Genomic DNA, 24,928 nt, shown 5'->3' with positions numbered 1-24,928 from the left:
ACAAGAAGAGGCAGAAAGACAGGAGAAGGAAGGAATAGCTCCAGGAGAAACAAGAAGAGGCAGAAAGACAGGAGAAGGAAAAGAATAGCCCAGGAGAAACAAGAAGAGGCAGAAAGACAAGAAACAAGAAGAGGCAGAAAGACAGGAGAAGGAAAAGAAAAATAGCCCAGGAGAAACAAGAAGAGGCAGAAAGACAGGAGAAGGAAAGAAAGAATAGCCAGAAAGACAGGAGAAACAAGAGGAGAAGAGGCAGAAAGACAAGAAGAAGGAGAAAGAAAGAATAGCCAGGAGAGAAACAGAAACAAGAACAGGCAGAAAGACAGGAGAGGAGAAAGAAAGAATAGCCCAGGAGAAACAAGAAGAGGCAGAAAGACAGGAGAAGGAGAAAGAAAGAATAGCCCAGGAGAAACAAGAAGAGGCAGAAAGACAGGAGAAGGAGAAAGAAAGAATAGCCACAGGGAGAAACAAGAAACAAGAAGAGGCAGAAAGACAGGAGAAGGAGGAGAGAAAGAATAGCCCAGAGAAACAAGAAGAGAAGCAGAAAGACAAGAAGAGAGAAAGACAGAAAGAAAGAATAGCCCAGGAGAAACAAGAAGAGGCAGAAAGACAGGAAGAGAAGGAGAAACAAGAAGAGGCAGAAAGACAGAAAGAGCCCAGGAGAAACAAGAAGAGGCAGAAAGACAGAGAGGAAAGAATAGCCCAGGAAAAACAAGAAGAGGCAGAAAGAAAGAAGGAAGAATAGCCCAGGAGAAACAAGAAGAGGCAGAAAGACAGGAGAAGGAGAAAGAAAGAATAGCCCAGGAGAAACGAGAAGAGGCAGAAAGACAGGAGAAGGAGAAAGAAAGAATAGCCCAGGAGAAACAAGAAGAGGCAGAAAGACAAGAGAAGGAGAAAGAAAGAATAGCCCAGGAGAAACAAGAAGAGGCAGAAAGACAGGAGAAGGAGAAAGAAAGAATAGCCCAGGAGAAACAAGAAGAGGCAGAAAGACAGGAGAAGGAAAGAATAGCCCAGGAGAAACAAGAAGAGGCAGAAAGACAGGAGAAGGAAGAAAGAAAGAATAGCCCAGGAGAAACAAAGAAAGCGAGAAACAAGAAGAGGCAGAAAGACAAGAAAGGAGAAAGAAAGAATAGCCCAGGAGAAACAAGAAGAGGCAGAAAGACAGGAGAAGGAGAAAAGAAAGAATAGCCCAGGAGAAACAAGAAGAGGCAGAAAGACAGGAGAAGGAAGGAATAGCAGAAACAAGAAGAGACAGAGAAGAGCCCAGAGAAACAAGAGAAAGGAAAGAATAGCCCAGGAGAAACAAGAAGAGGCAGAAAGACAGGAGAGAAAGAATAGGAGAAAGAAGAAAGAAGAGAAGGAAAGAATAGCCAGGAGAAACAAGAAGAGGCAGAAAGACAGGAGAAGGAGAAAGAAAAACAAGAAGAGCTCAGGAGAAACAAGAAACAAGAAGAGGCAGAAAGACAAGAGAAGGAGAAAGAAAGAATAGCCCAGGAGAAACAAGAAGAGGCAGAAAGACAAGAGAAGGAAGAATAGCCCAGGAGAAACAAGAAGAGAGAGAAAGACAGGAGAAGAGGCAGAGAAACAAGAGAAGGAGAAGGAGAAAGAATAGCCCAGGAGAAACAAGAAGAGGCAGAAAGACAAGAGAAGGAGAAAGAAAGAATAGCCCAGGAGAAACAAGAAGAGGCAGAAAGACAAGAGAAGGAGAAAGAAAGAATAGCCCAGGAGAAACAAGAAGAGGCAGAAAGACAAGAGAAGGAGAAAGACAAGAAGAAGGAAAGAAAGAAAGAAAGAATAGCCCAGGAGAAAAGACAGAGAAGAGGCAGAAAGACAAGAGAAGGAGAAAGAAAGAATAGCCCAGGAGAAACAAGAAGAGGCAGAAAGACAAGAGAAGGAGAAAGAAAGAATAGCCCAGGAGAAACAAGAAGAGGCAGAAAGACAGGAGAAGGAGAAAGAAAGAATGGCCAGGAGAAACGAGAAGACAGAAAGACAAGAGAAGGAGAAAGAAAGAATAGCCCAGGAGAAACAAGAAGAGGCAGAAAGACAGGAGAAGGAGAAAGAAAGAATAGCCCAGGAGAAACAAGAAGAGGCAGAAAGACAGGAGAAGGAGAAAGAAAGAATAGCCCAGGAGAAACAAGAAGAGGCAGAAAGACAGGAGAGGGAGAAGGAAGGAATAGCCCAGGAGAAACAAGAAGAGGCAGAAAGACAGGAGAAGGAAGGAATAGCCCAGGAGAAACAAGAAGAGGCAGAAAGACAGGAGAAGGAAGGAATAGCCCAGGAGAAACAAGAAGAGGCAGAAAGACAGGAGAAGGAGAAAGAAAGAATAGCCCAGGAGAAACAAGAAGAGGCAGAAAGACAGGAGAAACAAGGAGAAAGAAAGAATAGCCCAGGAGAAACAGAAAGAAGAGAAGCAGAAAGACAAGAGAAGAAAGAGAAAGAGAAAGAATAGCCCAGGAGAAACAAGAAGAGGCAGAAAGACAAGAGAAGGAGAGGAAAGAATAGCCCAGGAGAAACAAGAAGAGGCAGAAAGACAAGACAGGAGAAAGAAGGAATAGCCCAGGAGAAACAAGAAGAGGCAGAAAGACAGGAGAAGGAGAAAGAAAGAATAGCCCAGGAGAAACAAGAAGAGGCAGAAAGACAGGAGAAGAAGAAAGAAAGAATAGCCCAGGAGAAACGAGAAGAGGCAGAAAGACAAGAGAAGGAGAAGGAAAGAATAGCCCAGGAGAAACAAGAAGGGGCAGAAAGACAGGAGAAGGAGAAAGAAAGAATAGCCCAGGAGAAACAAGAAGAGGCAGAAAGACAGGAGAAGGAGAAAGAAAGAATAGCCCAGGTGAAACAAGAAGAGGCAGGAAGACAGGAGAAGGAAAAGAAAGCCCAAAGAAGAGGAGAAACAAGAAGAGGCAGAAAGACAAGAGAAGGAGAAAGAAAGAATAGCCCAGGAGAAACAAGAAGAGGCAGAAAGACAAGAGAAGGAGAAAGAAAGAATAGCCCAGGAGAAAAGACAAGAAGAGGCAGAAAGACAAGAGAAGGAGAAAGGAAAGAATAGCCCAGGAGAAACAAGAAGAGGCAGAAAGACAGAGAAGGAGAAAGAAAAGAATAGCCCAGGAGAAACAAGAAGAGGCAGAAAGACAGGAGAAACAAGGAGAAAGAAAGAATAGCCCAGGAGAAACAAGAAGAGGCAGAAAGACAGGAGAGGGAGAAAGAAAGAATAGCCCAGGAGAAACAAGAAGAGGCAGAAAGACAGGAGAAAGGGAGAAAGAAAGAATAGCCCAGGAGAAACAGAGAAGAAGGCAGAAAAAACAAGAAGAGAAGGAGGAAAGGAAAGAATAGCCCAGGAGAAACAAGAAGAGGCAGAAAGACAAGGAGAAGGAAGAAGAAAAAGACAGGAGAAGGAAAGAATAGCCCAGGAGAAACGAGAAGAGGCAGAAAGACAGGAGAAGGAGAAAGAAAGAATAGCCCAGGAGAAACGAGAAGAGGCAGAAAGACAAGAGAAGGAGAAAGAAAGAATAGCCCAGGAGAAACGAGAAGAGGCAGAAAGACAAGAGAAGGAGAAAGAAAGAATAGCCCAAGAGAAACGAGAAGAGGCAGAAAGACAAGAGAAGGAAGGAATAGCCCAGGAGAAACAAGAAGAGGCAGAAAGACAGGAGAAGGAGAAAGAAAGAATAGCCCAGGAGAAACAAGAAGAGGCAGAAAGACAGGAGAAGGAAGGAATAGCCCAGGAGAAACAAGAAGAGGCAGAAAGACAGGAGAAGGAGAAAGAAAGAATAGCCCAGGAGAAACAAGAAGAGGCAGAAAGACAGAGAAGGAGAAAAGAAAGAATAGCCCAGGAGAAACAAGAACAAGAAGAGGCAGAAAGACAGGAGAAGGAAAGAAAATAGCCCAGGAGAAACAAGAAGAGGCAGAAAGACAGGAGGGAGAAAGAAAGCCCAGGAGAAACAAGAAGAGGCAGAAAGACAGGAGAAGGAGAAAGCCCAGGAGAAAGAAGAGCCCAGGAGAAACAAGAAGAGGCAGAAAGACAGGAGAAGGAGAAAGAAAGAATAGCCCAGGAGAAACAGAGAAGAGGCAGAAAACAAGACAGGAGAAGGAGAAAGAAAGAATAGCCCAGGAGAAACAAGAAGAGGCAGAAAGACAAGAGAAGGAGAAAGAAAGAATAGCCAGGAGAAGGGAAAGAAGAGCAGGAGAAACAAGAAGAGGCAGAAAGACAGGAGAAGGAGAAAGAAAGAATAGCCCAGGAGAAGGAGAAACAAGAAGAGGCAGAAAGACAGGAGAAGGAGAAAGAAAGAATAGCCCCAGGAGAAACAAGAAGAGGCAGAAAGACAGGAGAAGGAGAAAGAAAGAATAGGCCAGGAGAAACAGAAACAAGAAGAGGCAGAAAGACAGGAGAAGAAAGAAAGAATAGCCAGGAGAAACAAGAAGAGGCAGAAAGACAGGAGAAGGAAGGAAAGGAAAGAATAGCCCAGGAGAAACAAGAAGAGGCAGAAAGACAGGAGAAGGAGAAAGAGAAACAAGAAGAGGCAGAAAGACAGGAGAAGGAAAGAATAGCCCAGGAGAAACAAGAAGAGGCAGAAAGACAAGAAGGAAAAGAAAACAAGAAATAGCCCAGGAGAAACAAGAAGAGGCAGAAAGACAAGAGAAGGAGAAAGAAAGAATTGCCCAGGAGAAACAAGAAGAGGCAGAAAGACAAGAGAAGGAGAAAGAAAGAATAGCCCAGGAGAAACAAGAAGAGGCAGAAAGACAGGAGAAGGAGAAAGAAAGAATAGCCCAGGAGAAACAAGAAGAGGCAGAAAGACAGGAGAAGGAAAGAATAGCCCAGGAGAAACAAGAAGAGGCAGAAAGACAGGAGAAGGAGAAAGAAAAACAAGAATAGCCCAGGAGAAACAAGAAGAGGCAGAAAGACAGGAGAAGGAGAAAGAAAGAATAGCCCAGAGAAACAAGAAGAGGCAGAAAGACAGAGAGAAGAGAAAGAAAGAATAGCCCAGGAGAAACAAGAAGAGGCAGAAAGACAGGAGAAGGAGAAAGAAAGAATAGACCCAGGAGAAACAAGAAGAGGCAGAAAGACAAGAGAAGGAGAAAGAAAGAATAGCCCAGAGAAACAAGAAGAGGCAGAAAGACAGGAGAAGGAGAAAGAAAGAATAGCCCAGGAGAAACAAGAAGAGCAGAAAGACAGGAGAAGGAGAAAGAAAGAAGCCCAGCAAGAAGAGGCCAGGAGAAACAAGAAGAGGCAGAAAGACAGGAGAAGGAAGGAATAGCCCAGGAGAAACAAGAAGAGGCAGAAAGACAGGAGAAGGGAAGAAAGAAAGAAGAGCCAGAAAGACAGGAGAAACGAAACAAGAAGAGGCAGAAAGACAGGAGAAGGAAAGGCCCAGAGAAAGAAAAGAGGCAGAAAGACAGGAGCCCAGGAGAAACAAGAAGAGGCAGAAAGACAGGAGAAGGAGAAAGAAAGAATAGCCCAGGAGAAACAAGAAGAGGCAGAAAGACAGGGAGAAAGAAAGAATAGCCCAGGAGAAACAAGAAGAGGCAGAAAGACAGGAGAAGGAGAAAGAATAATAGCCCAGGAGAAACAAGAAGAGGCAGAAAGACAAGAGAAGGAAGGAAAGAAAGAATAGCCCAGGAGAAACAAGAAGAAGAGGCAGAAAGACAGGGAGAAAGAAAGAATAGCCCAGGAGAAACAAGAAGAGGCAGAAAGACAGAGAAGGAGAAGAAAGAAGAATAGCCCAGAGAAAACAAGAAGAGGCAGAAAGACAGGAGAAGGAAAGAATAGCCCAGGAGAAACAAGAAGAGGCAGAAAGACAGGAGAAGGAAAGAATAGCCCAGGAGAAACAAGAAGAGGCAGAAAGACAGGAGAAGGAAAGAATAGCCCAGGAGAAACAAGAAGAGGCAGAAAGACAGGAGAAGGAAAGAATAGCCCAGGAGAAACAAGAAGAGGCAGAAAGACAGGAGAAGGAAGGAATAGCCCAGGAGAAACAAGAAGAGGCAGAAAGACAGGAGAAGGAAAGAATAGCCCAGGAGAAACAAGAAGAGGCAGAAAGACAGGAGAAGGAGAAAGAAAGAATAGCCCAGGAGAAACAAGAAGAGGCAGAAAGACAGGAGAAGGAGAAAGAAAAAGAAAGAGCTCAGGAGAAACAAGAAGAAGAGGCAGAAAGACAAGAGAAGGAAAGAAAGAATAGCTCAGGAGAAACAAGAAGAGGCAGAAAGACAGGAGAAGGGAGAAAGAAAGAATAGCCCAGGAGAAACAAGAAGAGGCAGAAAGACAGGAGAAGAAGGAGAAACAAGAAGAGCCCAGGAGAGAACAAGAAGAGGCAGAAAGACAAGAGAAGAAAAAGAAAGAAGAAGGAAAAGAAAGAATAGCCCAGGAGAAACAAGAAGAGGCAGAAAGACAGGAGAAGAAGAAAGAAAGAATAGCCCAGGAGAAACAAGAAGAGGCAGAAAGACAGGAGAAGGAGAAAAGAGAAAGAAGAGCCAGGAGAAACAAAGAAGAGGCAGAAAACAAGGAGAAGGAGAAAGAAAGAATAGCCCAGGAGAAACAAGAAGAGGCAGAAAGACAGCCCAGAGAAGAAGAGAGAAAGACAAGAATAGCCCAGGAGAAACAAGAAGAGGCAGAAAGACAGGAGAAGGGCCCAGAAAGGAATAGCCAGGAGAAACGAGAAGAGGCAGAAAGACAGAGAAGGAAAAGAAAGAATAGCCCAGGAGAAACAAGAAGAGGCAGAAAGACAGGAGAAGGAAAAGAAAGAATAGCCCAGGAGAAACAAGAAGAGGCAGAAAGACAGGAGAAACAAGAAGAGGAGAAAGAAAAAGAATAGAATCAAGAAGAGGCAGAAAGACAGGAGAAGGAAAAGAAAGAATAGCCCAGGAGAAACAAGAAGAGGCAGAAAGACAGGAGAAGGAAGGAATAGCCCAGGAGAGAAACAAGAAGAGGCAGAAAGACAGGAGAAGGAGAAAAGAGAAACAAGAATAGCCCAGGAGAAAAAGACAAGAGAAGAGGCAGAAAGACAAGAAGAGAAAGAAAGAAAAGAATAGCCCAGGAGAAACAAGAAGAGGCAGAAAGACAGAGAGGAGAAAGAAAGAATAGCCCAGGAGAAACAAGAAGAGGCAGAAAAGACAAGAGAGAAAGAAGGAATAGCCCAGGAGAAACAAGAAGAGGCAGAAAGACAGGAGAAGGAAGGAAAAAGAATAGCCCAGGAGAAACAAGAAGAGGCAGAAAGACAAGAGAAGGAAGAAAGAAAGAATAGCCCAGGAGAAACAAGAAGAGGCAGAAAGACAGAGAAGGAGAAAGAAAGAATAGCCCAGGAGAAACAAGAGAAGAGGCAGAAAGACAGGAGAAGGATAAAGAAAGAATAGCCCAGGAGAAACAAGAAGAGGCAGAAAGACAGGAGAAGGAGAAAGAAAGAAAAACAAGCCCAGGAGAAACACAGAAGAGGCAGAAAGACAGGAGAAAGGAGAAAGAAAGAATAGCCCAGGAGAAACAAGAAGAGGCAGAAAGACAGAGAAGGAGAAAGAAAGAATAGCCCAGGAGAAACAGGAGAAGAGGCAGAAAGACAGGAGAAAGAAAGAATAGCCCAGGAGAAACAAGAAGAGGCAGAAAGACAAGAGAGGAGAAAGAAAGAATAGCCAGGAGAAACAAGAAGAAGAATAGCAGAAAGACAAGAGAAGGAGGAAAAGAAAGAATACCCCAGGAGAAACAAGAAGAGGCAGAAAGACAAGAGAAGGAAAAGAAAGAATAGCCCAGGAGAAACAAAGAGAGAAGGAAGGCAGAAAGACAAGAAGAAGGAGAAAGAAAGAGAATAGCCCAAGAGAAACAAGAGAAGAGGCAGAAAGACAAGAGAAGGAGAAAGAAAGAATAGCCCAGGAGAAACAAGAAGAGGCAGAAAGACAAGAGAAGGAGAAAGAAAGAATAGCCCAGGAGAAACAAGAAGAGGCAGAAAGACAGGAGAGAAGAAAGAAAGAAAGAAGAGGCAGCCCAGGAGAAACAAGAAGAGGCAGAAAGACAGGAGAAGGAAGGAATAGCCCAGGAGAAAAAAAGAAGAGAAAGCAGAAAGACAGGAGAGGAGAAAGAAAGAAGAGCCCAGGAGAAACAAGAAGAAGAGGCAGAAAGACAGGAGAAGGAAAAGAAAGCCCATAGCCCAGGAGAGAAGACAGAGAAGAATAGGGAGAAACAAGAAAGACAGGAGAAGGAAAAGAAAGAATAGCCCAGGAGAAAAGACAGGAGAAGAGGCAGAAAGACAAGAGAAAGACAGGAAAGAAAGAATAGCCCAGGAGAAACAAGAAGAGGCAGAAAGACAGGAGAAGGAAGAATAGCCCAGGAGAAGAATAAGAAGAGGAGAAACAAAGAAGAGGCAGAAAGACAAGGAGAAGGAGAAAGAAAAGAAGAATAGCCCAGGAGAAACAAGAAGAGGCAGAAAGACAGGAGAAGGGGAGAAAGAAAACAAGAATAGCCAGGAGAAACAAGAAGAGGCAGAAAGACAAGAGAGACAGAAAGAAAGAATAGCCCAGGAGAAACAAGAAGAGGCAGAAAGACAAGAGAGAAAAGAAAGAATAGCCCAGGAGAAACAAGAAGAGGCAGAAAGACAGGAGAAGGAGAAAGAAAGAATAACAAGCCAGGAGAAGGAAAGAATAGCTCCAGGAGAAACAAGAAGAGGCAGAAAGACAGGAGAAGGAGAAAGAAAGAATAGCCCAGGAGAAACAAGAAGAGGCAGAAAGACAGGAGAAGGAGGCAAAAGAAGGAGAAGGAAAGAATAGCCCAGGAGAAACAAGAAGAGGCAGAAAGACAGGAGAAGGAGAAAGAAAGAATAAGAAGGAGAAACAACAGAGAAGAAGGAATAGCAGAAAACAAGACAAGAGAAGGAAAGAAAGAATAGCCCAGGAGAAACAAGAAGAGGCAGAAAGACAAGAGAAGGAAAGAAAGAATAGCCCAGGAGAAACAAGAAGAGGCAGAAAGACAAGAGAAGAGAGAAAGACAGAAAGAAGAATAGCCCAGGAGAAACAAGAAGAGGCAGAAAGACAAGAGAAGGAAAAGAAAGAAGGAGAAACCAGAGAGAAACAAGAAGAGGCAGAAAGACAGAGAGAAGGAGAAAGAAAGAATAGCCCAGGAGAAACAAAGAAGAGGCAGAAAGACAGGAGAAGAAGGAAAGAATAGCCCAAGAAGAGAAACAAGAAGAGGCAGAAAGACAGGAGAAGGAAAAGAAAGAATAGCCAGGAGAAACAAGAAGAGGCAGAAAGACAGGAGAAGGAGAAAGAAAGAATAGCCAGGAGAAACAAGAAGAGGCAGAAAGACAGAGAAAGAAAGAATAGCCCAGGAGAAACAAGAAGAGGCAGAAAGACAGGAGAAGGGAAGGAAACAATAGCCCAGGAGAAACAAGAAGAGGCAGAAAGACAAGAAGAGGCAGGAGAAAGAAAGAATAGCCCAGGAGAAACAAGAAGAGGCAGAAAGACAGGAGAAGGAGAAAGAAAGAATAGCCCAGGAGAAACAAGAAGAGGCAGAAAGACAAGAGAAGGAAAAGAAAGAAAGAGCTGGAGAAACAAGAAGAGGCAGAAAGACAGGAGAAGGAGAAAGAAAGAAACAAGAAGAGGAGAAAGACAGAAGAGGCAGAAAGAAACAAGAGAAGGAGAAAGAAAGAAAGAATAGCCCAGGAGAAACAAGAAGAGGCAGAAAGACAGGAGAAGGAGAAAGAAAGAATAGCCCAGGAGAAACAAGAAGAGGCAGAAAGACAGGAGAAGGAAAGAATAGCCCAGGAGAAACAAGAAGAGGCAGAAAGACAGGAGAAGGAAGGAATAGCCCAGGAGAAACAAGAAGAGGCAGAAAGACAAGAGAAGGAGAAAGAAAGAAGAAACAAGAAGAGAAAGACAGGAGAAGGAAGGAATAGAAAGAAACAAGAAGAGGCAGAAAGACAGAGAAGAAAGAATAGCCCAAGAGAAACAAGAAGAGGCAGAAAGACAGGAGAAGGAGAAAGAAAGAATAGCCCAGGAGAAACAGGAGAAGAGGCAGAAAGACAAGAGAGAAGGAGAAAGAAAGAATAGCCCAAGAGAAACAAGAAGAGGCAGAAAGACAAGAGAAGGATAAAGAAAGAATAGCTCAGGAGAAACAAGAAGAGGCAGAAAGACAGAAGAGAAGGCCCAGAGAAACAAGAAAGAGAAAGACAGGAGAAGGAAAGAATAGCTCAGGAGAAACAAGAAGAGGCAGAAAGACAAGAGAAGGAGAAAAGAAGGAAAGAATAGCCCAGGAGAAACAAGAAGAGGCAGAAAGAGACAAAGAGAAGGAGAAACAAGAAGAGGCAGCTCAAGAGAAACAGAGAATAGGCAGAAAGACAGGAGAAGAGAAAAGAATAGCCCAGGAGAAACAAGAAGAGGCAGAAAGACAAGGAGAAGGAGAAAGAAAGGCAGAAAGACAGGAGCCCAGGAGAAACAAGAAGAGGCAGAAAGACAGAGAAGGAGAAAGAAAGAATAGCCCAGGAGAAACAAGAAGAGGCAGAAAGACAGGAGAAGGAAAAGAAAGAATAGCCCAGGAGAAACAAGAAGAGGCAGAAAGACAGGAGAAGGAAAAGAAAGAATAGCCAGAGAAACAAGAAGAGGCAGAAAGACAGGAGAAGGAGAAAGAAAGAATAGCCCAGGAGAAACAAGAAGAGGCAGAAAGACAGGAGAAGGAGAAGGAAAGAATAGCTCAGGAGAAACAAGAAGAGGCAGAAAGACAGGAGAAGGAAAGAATAGCTCAGGAGAAACAAGAAGAGGCAGAAAGACAGGAGAAGGAGAAAAACAAGAAAGAATAGCCCAGGAGAAACAGAGAAGAAAGACAGAAAGACAGGAGAAGGAAAGAATAGCCCAGGAGAAACAAGAAGAGGCAGAAAGACAGGAGAAGGAAGGAATAGCCCAGGAGAAACAAGAAGAGGCAGAAAGACAGGAGAAGGAAAGAATAGCCCAGGAGAAACAAGAAGAGGCAGAAAGACAGGAGAAGGAGAAAGAAAGAATAGCCCAGGAGAAACGAGAAGAGGCAGAAAGACAGAAGAGGGAAGAAGAAAGAGCTCATCAGCTTGCAATGGTAGCTTATGACATGCGCAACACATCCACACCCTCTCCTCACTCAACCCTCATCAGAGACTGGGATGAAGCCGAGCCTGAAGCCTGGCTCGATCATGTTGAAAGGGTCCTGATGACCTATAAGCCCTCTACTGCATAAGTGTCTCTGATCCTAGGAAGGTACCTTGAAGGGAAGGGTGCCATTGCATTCAATGCTCTCCCCCCTGAGGATCAAGGAAATCTTGCCCTTGTCCGCCAAGCTGTCATAAAGGCTTGTGAAATAACTCCCGAAAGTTGGAGGAAAAGGTGGAGAGCTATGCCCAAGGAATCAGGCCAAACCTGGTCTGAGTGGATCTTCAAGAAGACCCAGGCCCTAAAACGGTGGCTAGAATCTCTGAAAGCCACTAGTGTGGAGGAAGTCCTTGAACTTTTCCAGCTCAAGGTTTTCTTATTTTATCCCCCGCCAGCTCTCGCCACTCATTTGTGCGATAAGGCGCCTAAGACAGTGTTCGAGTACTGCTCTTTGGGTTGACATATAGGATACACATCATCCCCATCTTAGTTCCCATGGCCAGAAATTATATCCCTCCTCGCCTGCCTCGACCAACTCCTAGCAACCTCACAAGAAAAGGGTACCCCATAAGAACACTGAACAGTACCACTTGAAGGCTGAGAATCAACCAGAAAACCCTCTGCGTCCTCAAACGGGACAACACCCTGAGCCACACCTGGGTTGGACAAAGGGTAAAGGGCCTGCTTCCTCCTATGGGACAGGTCCAGGTAAAGATTATAGCCGGACTTACTGCCCGGCTTGCAAGGTCTATGGGCACTCTGCCCAATGGATAAAATGCCCTAATATTAATAAATCGAGTACGCCTGCCCTGGCCAGGTCAAAAACATTTGATGATTCTGGTGCACAAATGTCCCTCATTATGGAAGACAAAGTTCCCTGAGGAGCTATTATCAACAGACGTAAACTCGTCATGATTGAGGGTATCAATCACTTCAAAATGATACTTCATACCGTCAAGTTGAGGATCACGAGACCTCATAGATCTGAAATTTGCTACCCCGCCATCGCCAGATACATTCCTGGAGGTTACGACATCCTCCTGGGACAGGACTTCCAGTCCCTATCTAAGTTAGAGCAATCCAGGGGTCCAGATCAACCAAAACATTTATTAGGGACGAGTAAAATTCAAACTCCTGATTTCGTTCCACTGGCAGTGCCACCTGAGTGCAATGTGCAGTGGTCCCCTCCACCAAGATCAATTCCTGATCCATTCCAGTGCCAGTCCTGCCCCAGTGTCAGTGCCAGGGCCCCAAGTAGATCCCCCTCCAGGAGATCCTACTCTTGATTCACAATCTCTGCCAGTGTCACTTGGGTGTACTGAGCAGTACCAAGCTCTGTCCGTCCCGAACGACGAGCAAATTCCAAATCGATCATTAGTGCCTGGCCCTAACTTAGTGCCAATGCCAGAGCACGTCCCTGATCTCCATTCCAGAGATCCCAGTCCAGGTCCCCTCTCTTCTCCCAGCTTGGCTCCTCTACCAATGCTGGTAAGGGAGACAGATCCTCCCGACCACAGTGGAAGCTCACCCAAAGGTGTGGTCTCGCAACTTGTGCCTGAGCTGGTCATTCTTACCTGTGAGCCTCTCACGCCCCCCATGACCGCCTCCTCTCTGTCTCATTCCGCCGCACACACAACAGTGAGTAAGGATTCTGCCATGTCTCAAATGGCCGATGAACTCAAGGAAATGTGATGGATTGTGGTAGAGCTTGTAAAGAAGGCCCCTGCATTAGCCGTCAAGGAAGCTGACACAGGTGGCACTCAAATGCCCTCCGGGCTCGGTTCCACTGATTCCCCGACCAAGACAAACCATCAAAGTAAGAGAGGTCTGTGGAGCAAATACCACGAGAGTGGATAAGTCCAGGTAGCTTAAGGAGAGCCCTGAGCTCTCCTGGCACCCGTGCCAAAATGGCACAATGCCATCCATTTATCCTACGAAGACTTTGGCACCTCTATCCAGACGAGGATGTCAGGGCTCTTCCCCTATTTATTTCCTTTATAACTCTGTCCCTTATTCTTTTCCTTTAACATTCCCCTTCCTTACTTTTAAATATTACTCACATTTATTTTATGCCTTACCAAGGCCCCAATTTTACGTTAATCCCTTCTGCCCATGCAGAGTGCCATTAACAGATATGCCAACTGTATAGGTCCTATGACCTCCCTCTCATGCCTACCACAGCATGATGAATTTAAACTATGATATTTTTCCTATATAAATTTGTATTTATTACTCATTCATTTGTATCTGCTTCTTTTGCACATGTGTTAGAATGTTATTATGTCGATCCTTGTCAACTCACTTTTTAAATTACTTGTATTTATCCACCGTAATTATTGCCGAGAGTAATTGACCTCAGGTCACCGAAATTCTGTTGTATTCCGCTGTGTGACGCCTGCACGGCGCTTTATAAGCGGCCTGCATTCTGAATAAAGTAGCAGTACCTTTCCTCCTGCTCATTATTTTGCACCTCTTAAACTATCGCCATTAGTTATTATTATACGAGTGCCAACTTGGCACAGTGCCACTATCGCAGATGCTGGCAATGATCCCGCCGAGGCTCGCGCCCTCTGGCTACCCTTGCGGCCTTCTTGGACTGAGAAATAATCCTAGCTGTCTTCCATAGGCTAAGGAATGTAAATTTGGCATATTTAATTGTCATCTTTATTTCACCATCATTGATTACTCTGTATCTGTCATCTTTTCTCTTTGTGAATCTCTGTAATAAATCTCGAGTCTCAGACTGGCGACCTTGTGTTTATAGTGCCCGAATGGCACTGAGCCATTGCTCAAGTATTGTGGAAACACCTAACCGAGGCCACGTTTACCTTATTGTAACGCCTCTTCAAGGCAGACTAACTGCATGTGTGCAAAATTCGTAATTGATTTTATTAAGAGTGCATGAAGTATCTCTAGAATTAACCTAGTATTAATTCATTGTTTTAACTATACTATTATGATGTGGAAAATATTCCGAGTAACCCTGCCTTAACGTAATAGGAACTTAATGATAAAAATATGTCATTTCTAGTAGCAAATATTTATTCTGTGTTAACATAAATGTCACAGTGTTGTTTGCCTCTTGAAATTAATTGCTATGCAGAAGATTACGTTAAATTATAAGGCACCAAAGGGAAATGAGAGAGAAGTAAAGTAAAGTATTTAAGTGAGTTTGCTTGTGGGTAATCATTCTCACCCAATCTAGGGTGTGAATGCTAACTTGGTTGGGGAGGTGCGATGGATGGGACCTCTTGTCTCGCAACCTAACCCGTTTTTACATTTGCAATCTAAATGAGAAAGGAATAAAAATTACTTAATTACTAGAACTGTGGTTTCAACTCACCCCTTCATAAACTCTCTCTTCCATTCCCCAAAATGGTAAGCCTAACCCCTCCCTCTCTGTTCAAAGTGACTGCTTTTAGGCCTAATTCTAGCTGACCATTGGACCTTCTCTGCATCCAGCAAGGCAAGGGAGGAGCCAAAAAGAGAAAGTTGGGTTGACTGACGCCATGCAGTCGACATTATAGAAACATGACGAAGATTGACCTTTGCGCCACCTGGAAGAGGTCATATATAGACACTGGAAGAGAAATTGTGAGAGAGAACTCTCAGGACACGATGTCCTCCCCTTGGCTACCCTTTTGAATCTTTGACATTTTGACCCTGGGGCTCGACCCAGTATACTTTTGTAGTGGCATTTTAATTCCCTCCTTCATCGCCAGCGCCTTATCAACAAGAACAACGTCACCTTGATGAAGGTAATGTGCAGGAATAATGTTCTTTAGCCAGTCATGTTATTTCTCTGCCTGATATTTCTTTTATTTTCCATTGTGCGATCACCTTCAGTAATTTGTGTTAGAGCATTCAGTGTTAACATAATTATGCATTTTTGTTGAACTGAGTTATTCGGCACCATCTGTGCATTCCTCAGTTCCGTTTGAGCGTCTTATCATTATTGCAAGTAACCGTCTTGCATATATTTGCAGATAGGCTCGACTGTGGAATCTCTAGGCTCCATCCATGTGTAGTCCCCCTTCTATCCCCTCACCTGCGATGTTCCTGTTATGAAGACGTCGTCAGAGTAGAATATTTATTCTGCATAGGATTCATTATTTTAGCAGGCCCTTACTATTACCTGCCAGTAATTTGTCATTCTTCTGATCTGTGTTTGATATGTAAATATAGTTAGTTAAGAGAACCCTGAGTTTAAGTAATTTCCCTCACATGGAGAAGGCCCTAAGCCAGTGGTTCCCATAGATTTCCCCTTGTTTTGTCTACTATCCAGAATTACACTACCTCCTAATATTGATTTTATCAGATGTGTAATAAATAAAAGGAACTCCTTGCATTCATCCATTGCTCACGTTCCATGAATCAAATAAGTACTCCCAGGCTCACATTTTCAGTTAGCAGGGAGCATATATATATATACATGGTATATATTATATATATATAACTATATGATATATTATTATTATATTATTATATTATTATTATTATTATATAGATATTTTTATGTTTGTGAGATTGGTAATACTCAAGAGATGTTTTATCTAATCTTCAAAGCATCTTTATGAGAAGTTTATTTAACACTTATTTTAATTTGGGAGGGCGAAATGGAAAATTTTTATTATTTCTAAAACATGTCATGTTTAATTTTTCTCCCAATTGATATGCTTTGCACTGCCTGATTTCAAATGTCAGAGAAGAGTGTAAAGATGTTTGGACCACCCCTTCAAATCTTGTAACGGCACTCCTCAGTTTTGTGTGTTTGAAAACACTTTCTCTTTTCGCAACATGAAACCTTTCCAACTGGGAGCTTTTGTCTTGCTCATCCACGAAAGGCTGTGAGGTTTGAAGAGGATGAAGATGGATGAATCTGGGAGAGGCAGCATAGAATTCAGTGATTGCCCTTCAGGTGGCCAAGAAAAGAAACCCCACACGATTGGTGAAAGGTTGAAACCATATATCATTGACAGTGTGAGGCTTGTGTTAGGAGGCACACAAATCTGGACCACAAGAAATGAATTGACTATAAAGGAAAATGTGGTGTCACAAATGATGAGTCACGGATGTCACAGCACAACACTAACCCCATCTGACAACAAAGGCAGTTGATGTATTGGCAGCAGATTTCAAATCGGGACCTGACCCAAACTGGAAGGGGTTTGGTCTTAAAAGGCCTGACAGAAGCAGGGACATGATCCATAGAGAAGTCTCCCCAAAAGACAGTCCCAGAGCCATCTAAACATTGCACTATGTGAGATGCCCACTCGCCTCTTTCACGAACTCTGCCGGGACATGGATGCCAACCACACACTCTTTTATTTCAGAGTGCGATGGCTTTCAAAAGGGAACTGCTGGCGCGGGTCTTTGACCAGTGGTCCCAACAAAGTAGGACCTGCTGTCTTTCAACAAGGAATTAGTGAAAATGGCCTTGCTGAGCCCTCCTCCACCACCATTATCCACGGACTCAATGCCACCTACAACTTTGGGGAAAACAAATGAAAAAGGTAAAGTGATCTGTTGCAAAGGTTCTTCCATTCAGTTGATCACACTGCTTTTCCCTGGTGTCAACACTAAACTTCCTATTTATATGTCATTTGTCCCTAAAATGAGTTCTTGGACCAGCATTCTTCTGCTGGACTTTCCTGCACAAGATCTTGAAGTGTTGGTAAATGCCTGTGTTTCAACTGAGCACATACATAAAATCCTCATTCTGTTCATAACCTAAGGCATTTTCTACTTTACTCACAATCAAGCCCAAAGCACGAAACCGACTGGAGGTGGAATGTGACAAAACTCCCTGTGTTGCCTTGTCCTAATTCAATGTTGATATTTTACTACTAGCCGCTCTCTATGTCCTTACTGGCCCTCTCATTTATAAATCTTTCCCTCATACACATGAAGGGGAAATCTGGAGGCCTTTAGAACCACTGTTTGTTATAGATTTCCCTTGTTTTGTCACACCAACGGATATACCTTCAAAGGAACTCCTTGATCCTAGTTAGAATAATTAAGTACTCAGACCTTACCTGCCTGATTAGTCCACTTCATCTTCTGATTGTATATTTAATGTAATATATATATATTCTTAAACTTACTAATCTTCCCAAAGCATCTAAGTGTTTAAAGCTTGCAATGCCTTGTGATTAGACTGCCTGGAAGAGTGAAAGGAATTTGGCCACCCCATAAACCTGTTAACGGCACTCTGTTATAATTTCCTTTTCCCCATGTTTTTGTTTTTAGAACAATTGAGGAGATTAAGTATGGCCAGAGGCAATTAGCCGGCATGCGAATTAAGAGAGAGAGGTGTGGCTCCTGGACCACACCTGGAACTTATACTCAAAATGATTGTTGGACGTACTAACCTATCTAATCAATTATTTAAAGTCCTGACCGAAGGGACGAGAAGTTAGAGAGCACTGGCTATGGTGCGATGATTTCCACCAGGGTCCCCTCAAACCTTAGAACCTTACTAGTGAATACAGCCCTCCTCCACCACCATTATCCACGCACACACCTCTTCTATATAAATGATCTGTTGCATTCTTCCATTCATGTATATAAACTCCTATATATCTAAGTATATATATTAGTGCAGTGTTGCGTAAATCCTATAATTACATATATGTTCATTGGCACCCCCTGTATGTTGCCTTGTCCTATGCATATATATATATTCATAAATCTCTGCCTTTACAGATATATATATATGATATATATATATTAGTTCACTTCATCTTCTGATTGTTCATAATGTAATTATATATATAAACTTACTCAACGTGTTTTATATGCCTTGTGATTAGAGCCTCAACTCATTATAATATATACCTATATTATTGCATATATAAAATTGTTTTGGTAAGTAATATAATCAATTATTTATAGTCTTTATATATATATATATATATATAAAATCGCTATATATATATATATTATATATATATATATATATATATATATATATATATATATATATATATATATACACTATATATATATATATATATATATATATATATATATATATATATATATATATATATATATATATATATATATATATATATATATATATATATATATAATATATATATATATATATATATATATATATATATATATATATATATATATATATATATATATATATATATATATATATATATGAAATTTTATCACACTGTGATTTATATACAATCATAAAGCTACAAATGTCGCAATATCAAATTCACGCTACCTCAGGAATATCTCCGATGGAGAATTGTCGCCAAAGGGAATTTATATAAGTGATAAATGAATTGGTATCGTTGGGACACCTAACCCTTGACACGAAACCTGTTCAGCAACTCCAGTAGACACTACCCACTGAGCTATCAAGAGGTATAAGTCTTTGCCGGAAGTAGGCTGTACCGTTTTTACCCGTCGTGGCGGGAAATTGCTTAGCCTCGGCAATGACCCACCTCCACCATGACAGTTCATTGGTACGTTTGGAACACGCAGCTCTTATTATGAAATTTTTTATCACACCGTGATTTATATACAATCATGAAGCTACAAATGTCGCTTAATATCAAATTCACACTACCTCGGGAATACTTGCCGAGGCTAAGTACAATTTCCCCGCTCACGACGGGTAAAAACAGTACAGCCTACTCGGCAAAGACTTATACCTCTCTTGATAACTCAGTGGGTAGCGTCTACTGGAGTTGCTGAATAGGTTTCGTGTCAAGGGTTCATGTCCCGATAATACCAATTCATTTATCACTTATATAAATTCCCCTTCGGCGACAATTCTCCATCGGAGATATTCCCGAGGTAGCATGAATTTGATACTAAGCGACATTTGTAGCTTCATGATTGTATATAAATCACGGTGTGATAAAAAATTTCATAATAAGAGCTGCGTGTTCCAAACGTACCAATGAACTGTCATGGCGGAGGTGGGTCAATGCCGAGGCTAAGCACAATTTCCCTGCTCACGATGGGTAAAAACAGTACAGCCTACTCGGCAAAGACTTATACCTCTCTTGATAGCTCAGTGGGTAGCGTCTACTGGAGTCGCTGAATAGGTTTCGTGTCAAGGGTTCTTGTCCCGACAATACCAATTCATTTATCACTTATATAAATTCCCCTTCGGCGACAATTCTCCATCGGAGATATTCCTGAGGTAGCGTGAATTTGATATTAAGCAACATTTGTAGCTTCATGATTGTATATAAATCACAGAGTAATAAAAAATTTCATAATAAGAGCTGTGTGTTCCAAACGTACCAATGAACTATCATGGCGGAGGTGGGTCATTGCCGAGGCTAAGTACAATTTCCCCGCTCACGACGGGTAAAACAGTACAGCCTACTTGGCAAAGACTTATACCTCTCTGATAGCTCAGTGGGTAGTGTCTACTGGAGTCGCTGAATAGGTTTCGTGTCAAGGGTTCTTGTCCCGACGATACCAATTCATTTATCACTTATATAAATTCCCCTCCAGCGACAATTCTCCATCGGAGATATTCCCGAGGTAGCGGGAATTTGATATTTAGCGACATTTGTAGCTTCATGATTATATATATATATATATATATATATATATATATATATATATATATATATATATATATATATATATATATATATTCATGCATGTTATTTGGGCATATTCTCTCTCCCATGCAATTTCCATTGAAGTCACTGACGTTATTTGCAGACTATCTTTTTTCTTAGACTCTGAATTGGCCTATACTTCTTTTTCTCTTCAGGTGAGGGTGTACTTAATTTTCATATTCAAAGGACCCTTTCACCACCTATCAGCAGCGTCTTCAGGACTTAAGTACAGATTGACTTAAAGAGTTGCTATTACAACATGCTGACTTTATAGCTAATCCTTAGATGTAAAATTTGGTGCCACTGGAGTGATGAATTTATATTGATCGGTGGGCCTCATCGTCTCGCTGGTGGTCTGTGCGGCAGCAAGTGTACTCTGGTTCTCCGTAGGACAAGCCCTATGCCATAGCATGTGACTTAGGGTGAGACCGAGTTCATGATTCACACCTCTGGCCAATATTTTTAATTTGACCCTCTGTTGGTATTTCCTGTCATATTTGTGAGTGTTCTGTCTGTATTTTCTCCCTGTAGATTCTCTCAGGTGTCTTGTGGTTTCCTCGAAGAAGGGAGGATGAAGTGCGTGTGGCCTTGTATTTTTCACCAATGCAGGCCCTTGTTAGTTTATAAAGAGGGCTTCTGCTTATTAAAATCTATGGAAGAAGGATTCTCTATGCACGATCGAATGCATTAATTTTGCGGAGAGTTGTGCACACCTCCTTCTGATTATTTTTCTTATGTACTTATTATGTGAGATATCCTTCTTTATTCAAGGAGAAAACTTGTAGAAGGATAACATTGTTTAAAAACTCTCTGCATCTGGTACTGATATTGATAAATAAACAAGTACATTCCATAAGGTAATCGAGGTGATGAGTATTATAAGAGTTAGAAGTTCCCCTGTGACCCAGGGGACGGCAAAGTAGGACTTTTGATGTCCCTAAGGCAGGCACAGTTTCTGTCACGACACTGAAATCATTCCACAATCATTAATAACTGATTTGCAATGTGCCAGTACTCCCTTAGGATCCAGTGCTTACATCTTGAAGGCTGCCACCAGTGCAGTCAACAATTGAATTCTCTTCCTGGTAGGATACCTTAACATAAAGGTGATTGCTGACACAAAATTCCCCATGTGAACGTGAGTAACTGACTTACAACACTCAGAGCTGACCATTCGGTCACTTCCTCCTCTTCAATAACATTTGGGACCAAAAGTTTAATCCAAAGTTTGAGTATCATGAATACTTGAATAAATGGAATTCTTTCGTTATTACTACAAAGAACTGGGGAGCTATTTCCCACCTCTCTTTAATAATTATAAATGGAACATTACAACTGCAATGATGTGCAGGTTACATTATGTCAGTCACCTCTGTCATGCGCATTTATTTGAAAAAGAATGTGAATCCCAGACTTACATGTGGCACCAAAGTTTAAATGAACTTAAAATTAAGCTCTTTAAAGAATATGGAAGATAAACATCTTGTTCTAAAGTGACACCACAGTCAGTTTGTCCTCTACATGCAAAATCTCAGCGTTGTAGATTATTCATAAATGGACAGAGAGGAACAGAAGCATAGAGATACGAGGCATAGAGATACCGGTGAGTGAACTACAGAAGATTCTTGAGAGGGTTTATGTGTGTTGTAGAATGAGAATGTTACTGCCTGTAGCTAAGTCTTGAGCCCATGTTAACTTGTTGGTGTACAAGACGTATGGACACATGGATGCTCTGCAGTTTCTACTGCCGATGGAAAATAGTCTCTGCCACTGACTGACAATGTGGAAAGTTTAATTATCTTCTTGATAACATGAAAGTCTGGTCACAGCTTTGCTTTCTTCAAGCATTTTACCAGCTTGCTTGGGGTTTGGCCTCCGGATAGGCTTCATCCTTCTTGGGGGAATGAAGCAGGGGATGGATCTCATGACCTCTTCATCGAGTTGGTGTCAGGTAGTCAGTGGCCAAAAAAATGGTTGTCTGACCTACCCTCAGGCAAATGGTGAACATGGCTGCTAGATATGTGGGGTGTGTCAGAAACTGGGAGTTTCTTATGTCTTGTCATGACTTTAGTTGTTTCATTGTTTTCAAAGCAAAATAATAATTTTTTTTATAGTTCTAAAGCGATTTTGACAAATTTGACATTTACTTTAGACCCCATCATTTCTAACAATAATGAGGGACCCCAATGGAAAATTGTATATTAGATTTGGGTTTTAGTAGGTGAAAACCCCAACTCAAGCTGGGACTCAGTACCCTAGGTTAAGTTAGGTAGGCGAGGTTAGATTAGGTTAGGTTAAGTTACAGTGCATCCCTGTAAATCAAACACTCTTATTCCCCTCAGACAAAAAAAGCCCAGTTGCCCATTGTGGTTCCCCACCATTACTGACAGGCACAGAGGCCACTGTAATAGATTAATGAATCGTTTGTTGCAGAATTGTCGTTTGTCAAAATCACAAAGAATTAGGTGACAATTTTTGTACAATTGATTTCCAAAAATTTAGAAGAAAAGCAAACCAACAAAGTACCTAATTTTCCAAAGGCAGTTTTAGCAATGAGAACTGTGATAATCCTTAAGAGCAAATGAATTAAGTCGTCTGAAAAACCCAAAAATACTCTTTAGTGAATTGTTGGGATTCCAAAAGATTTCAACTTTATTCTGTTGTCATCGTTTTCACCACTGAAAATGTTGTGCTTCAGATAATGCTAGGTTTAAGTAAGCAGTTTCAGATCCTGTGGGTCAGACCTTTGAGTGCTTGATACCAGGGATAGCTGAATGGGCCTAATTTTTAAGCAATAAAGATAATCTTTTGGAAAATCAAACTTGTCTGATGGGGTCACTGATTTTTTTTTTTTTTTTTTTTTCCTTTTCAGGCATCCAATCCCCTGGAGTGCGACGTTTGCTGCAATGTGTTCAGTGAAGATCACTGCCCGAGGATCCTCCCTTGTTCCCACACATTTTGTGGCCCTTGCATTGATGAACTCATCTCCACCCAAAAGAAGCGCTGTCCTCTCTGCAGAGAGGAATTCACAGCCAATTCAGCTGAGGACTTCATGATTATCAGAAAACTACTTGATGTCGCAAAGCAACTTTCATCTGTGAATCTGGGATCCAAAGCTTTGCCCAGAGAAGTAAAGAGATCCTTTCTAGAGTCTACTAAGGATTTCATCAAGAAATCTACCGAGCAGAGCATTGCTGACTGTCAGCCAACAGAGGCTGAGGCGAGAGACCTCCTTACAAGCTTCAGCGAGATGAAAGTTGTCTTTCTTAGAGCTAATGAAGACATCGAGGGATTTCAGAAGACGATGGAGGAGCTGAGGCTTTCAAATGAACGTGGAGTTGGAGATATTGATCAATGTGCTGATCTCTTGGGGAACAAATTGCAGCTTGTGCTCCAAGGTGTAGAGGACATCAAGGTCTTCGATGCTAAAGTGTCATCTGTTGCTGACTTTGCCTCAAATGGACTTCTTCTCGATGAAACCGGAGCCGTCGTGGATAACTTTCGAGGGAAGATAATGGAACTGCAGGATCTTGTTCAGAAGAACAAACGGGACAGAGAGCGCTTCTTGAAGGTTTGTGCTCTCTCTCTCTCTCTCTCTCTCTCTCTCTCTCTCTCTCTCTCTCTCTCCTCCCTAATTCCTACTTATCCAACGATTCAATCAACAATGGGATAATTAATATCTTGTTTCCTATCTCTCACTCATTTTATGGTGTAAGACAAGTCCAAGACATTGTTGACAAGTACTCAAATAAAAAGGAAGATTGAATCATATCTGTCCTTATCAGTGAGTTGATTATATTTCAGTTTGATTTATAAAGGTTTTGAATTCAAGAGATCTTTTTAGCCTTATAAATATTTATTGCTTCAGCAATAATCCATTTCACCATAATTATTATCTCTATGGTCTCTTTCTCTTATTTACCTGATATTCTTCACAATATATTTTTTCATCTTGGATTTGTCCTTACAGGAAATTCTCAAGATGAGAGCAAAGTTCTGGAATATATCAGAGAAGATAGAGGAAAAGCTTCAAGCAGACTCTCGTGGGATATTTGTGGTGATCACCTTCGAAGGGACTCTGAGGGTGGCTCCAGTCAAGGCTGAGTCCAACAACCAACTATACGTGAATCATTTTCAGGAAGGGGTTCTTCCACCAGGATGCTTTGTCATAGAGGTATGCTTACTCCTATGAGGATATGAGCTGGATTCTTTTCTGTATCTCATAATCCATTAGAAATCATTGTCTAAGTTCACTAATATTTAAGGAACTTCTTGATATGAAATGAACATCATGAACAGTTCTTGATATGGAATGTGAGTCCAGCGCTGACTGCAACTTTGGTTTTCGAATGTGCATGGATGTGGTGCAGAGGGTGAGGGATGAATAACAATAGCTGATTTGTTTAAGGAGGGAAAGAAAGCAGAGTGTTTTGGCACTGAGTGACAGAGACGAAGGTGAAAGGGTAGTGTGTGCAAACATGGAAAGGACAGCAGCAGATGTTGGTGCAAAATTGTGGATAAACAAATCATTCTTGAATAGATTGTGTGGAATAACTCATGTTTACAGATGATACATTGCTGATGATGAGGGATGGTGAAGAGAAACTGCAGGAACTGGTGAGAATTTGAAAGTGTTGAGAGTAGATGGATGTTGGGAAAATGGATGACCAGTTTAGGTATTTTGGAGTAGATATATTGGATGTTGGCAGCATGAGGAACAGGTGAGTCACAGAATAGGTGAAGGAAGGAAGGAAAGAAGGAAGGAAGGCAACAAGATGTGTGCAAAAAATAAGAAATGAAGCTTACACTCTGTGGAAGCAGAGGTTGGATAGTGTCAAGGTATTGTTGAGCCAACTCTCCTTTATGGAAGTGGAGTGTTAATGCCAAATATGAAGAAAAGAGAAAGAGGGAAGCTGTAGAGCTGAATTGTCTGTGTAGTGGGGATGGATCATTGTGCTTTGAGATGATTCAGTCATGTGGAGAGAATGGGGAGGATAACAGGTTTTGTGAAAAAGCCAAGAAGAAGAAGAGGAATATGGAAGAATGAGCTCAAGACAGATAGAGTTGAGTGGTGCAGTGCTTGTAAGGGTTTAGTTGCACTACTGATGAGCCTTCGGTGTAGGAGGAGGATAATAAAAAGCTAATAATACTATTGTGGGAGATTCCTGCACAGGGGTTTTATCCACCATAGACTTTTTTTTTTAACTTTATTTCTTTGTCATTTGGCATGTTACTTAACCTCT

At 41.9% G+C, this 24,928-nt stretch overlaps 1 protein-coding gene across 1 annotated transcript in view; it reads left to right on the top strand.

Moving 5' to 3' along the window:
* The window catches only part of LOC136856441 (E3 ubiquitin-protein ligase TRIM50-like), a 43,747-nt gene that overhangs the window by 18,037 nt on the left and 782 nt on the right, over positions 1-24,928 (top strand). The window contains exons 2-3 of the mRNA XM_067134321.1: positions 22,558-23,256; positions 23,656-23,859. Coding sequence (XP_066990422.1) covers positions 22,558-23,256; positions 23,656-23,859 — 903 coding nt within the window. The remainder of the gene's footprint in view (positions 1-22,557; positions 23,257-23,655; positions 23,860-24,928) is intronic.

Source organism: Macrobrachium rosenbergii, chromosome 35 (genome assembly GCF_040412425.1).
Source record: "Macrobrachium rosenbergii isolate ZJJX-2024 chromosome 35, ASM4041242v1, whole genome shotgun sequence".
Taxonomy (NCBI): Eukaryota; Metazoa; Arthropoda; class Malacostraca; order Decapoda; family Palaemonidae; genus Macrobrachium; species Macrobrachium rosenbergii.
This window is presented reverse-complemented; position numbering and strand designations above follow the sequence as displayed.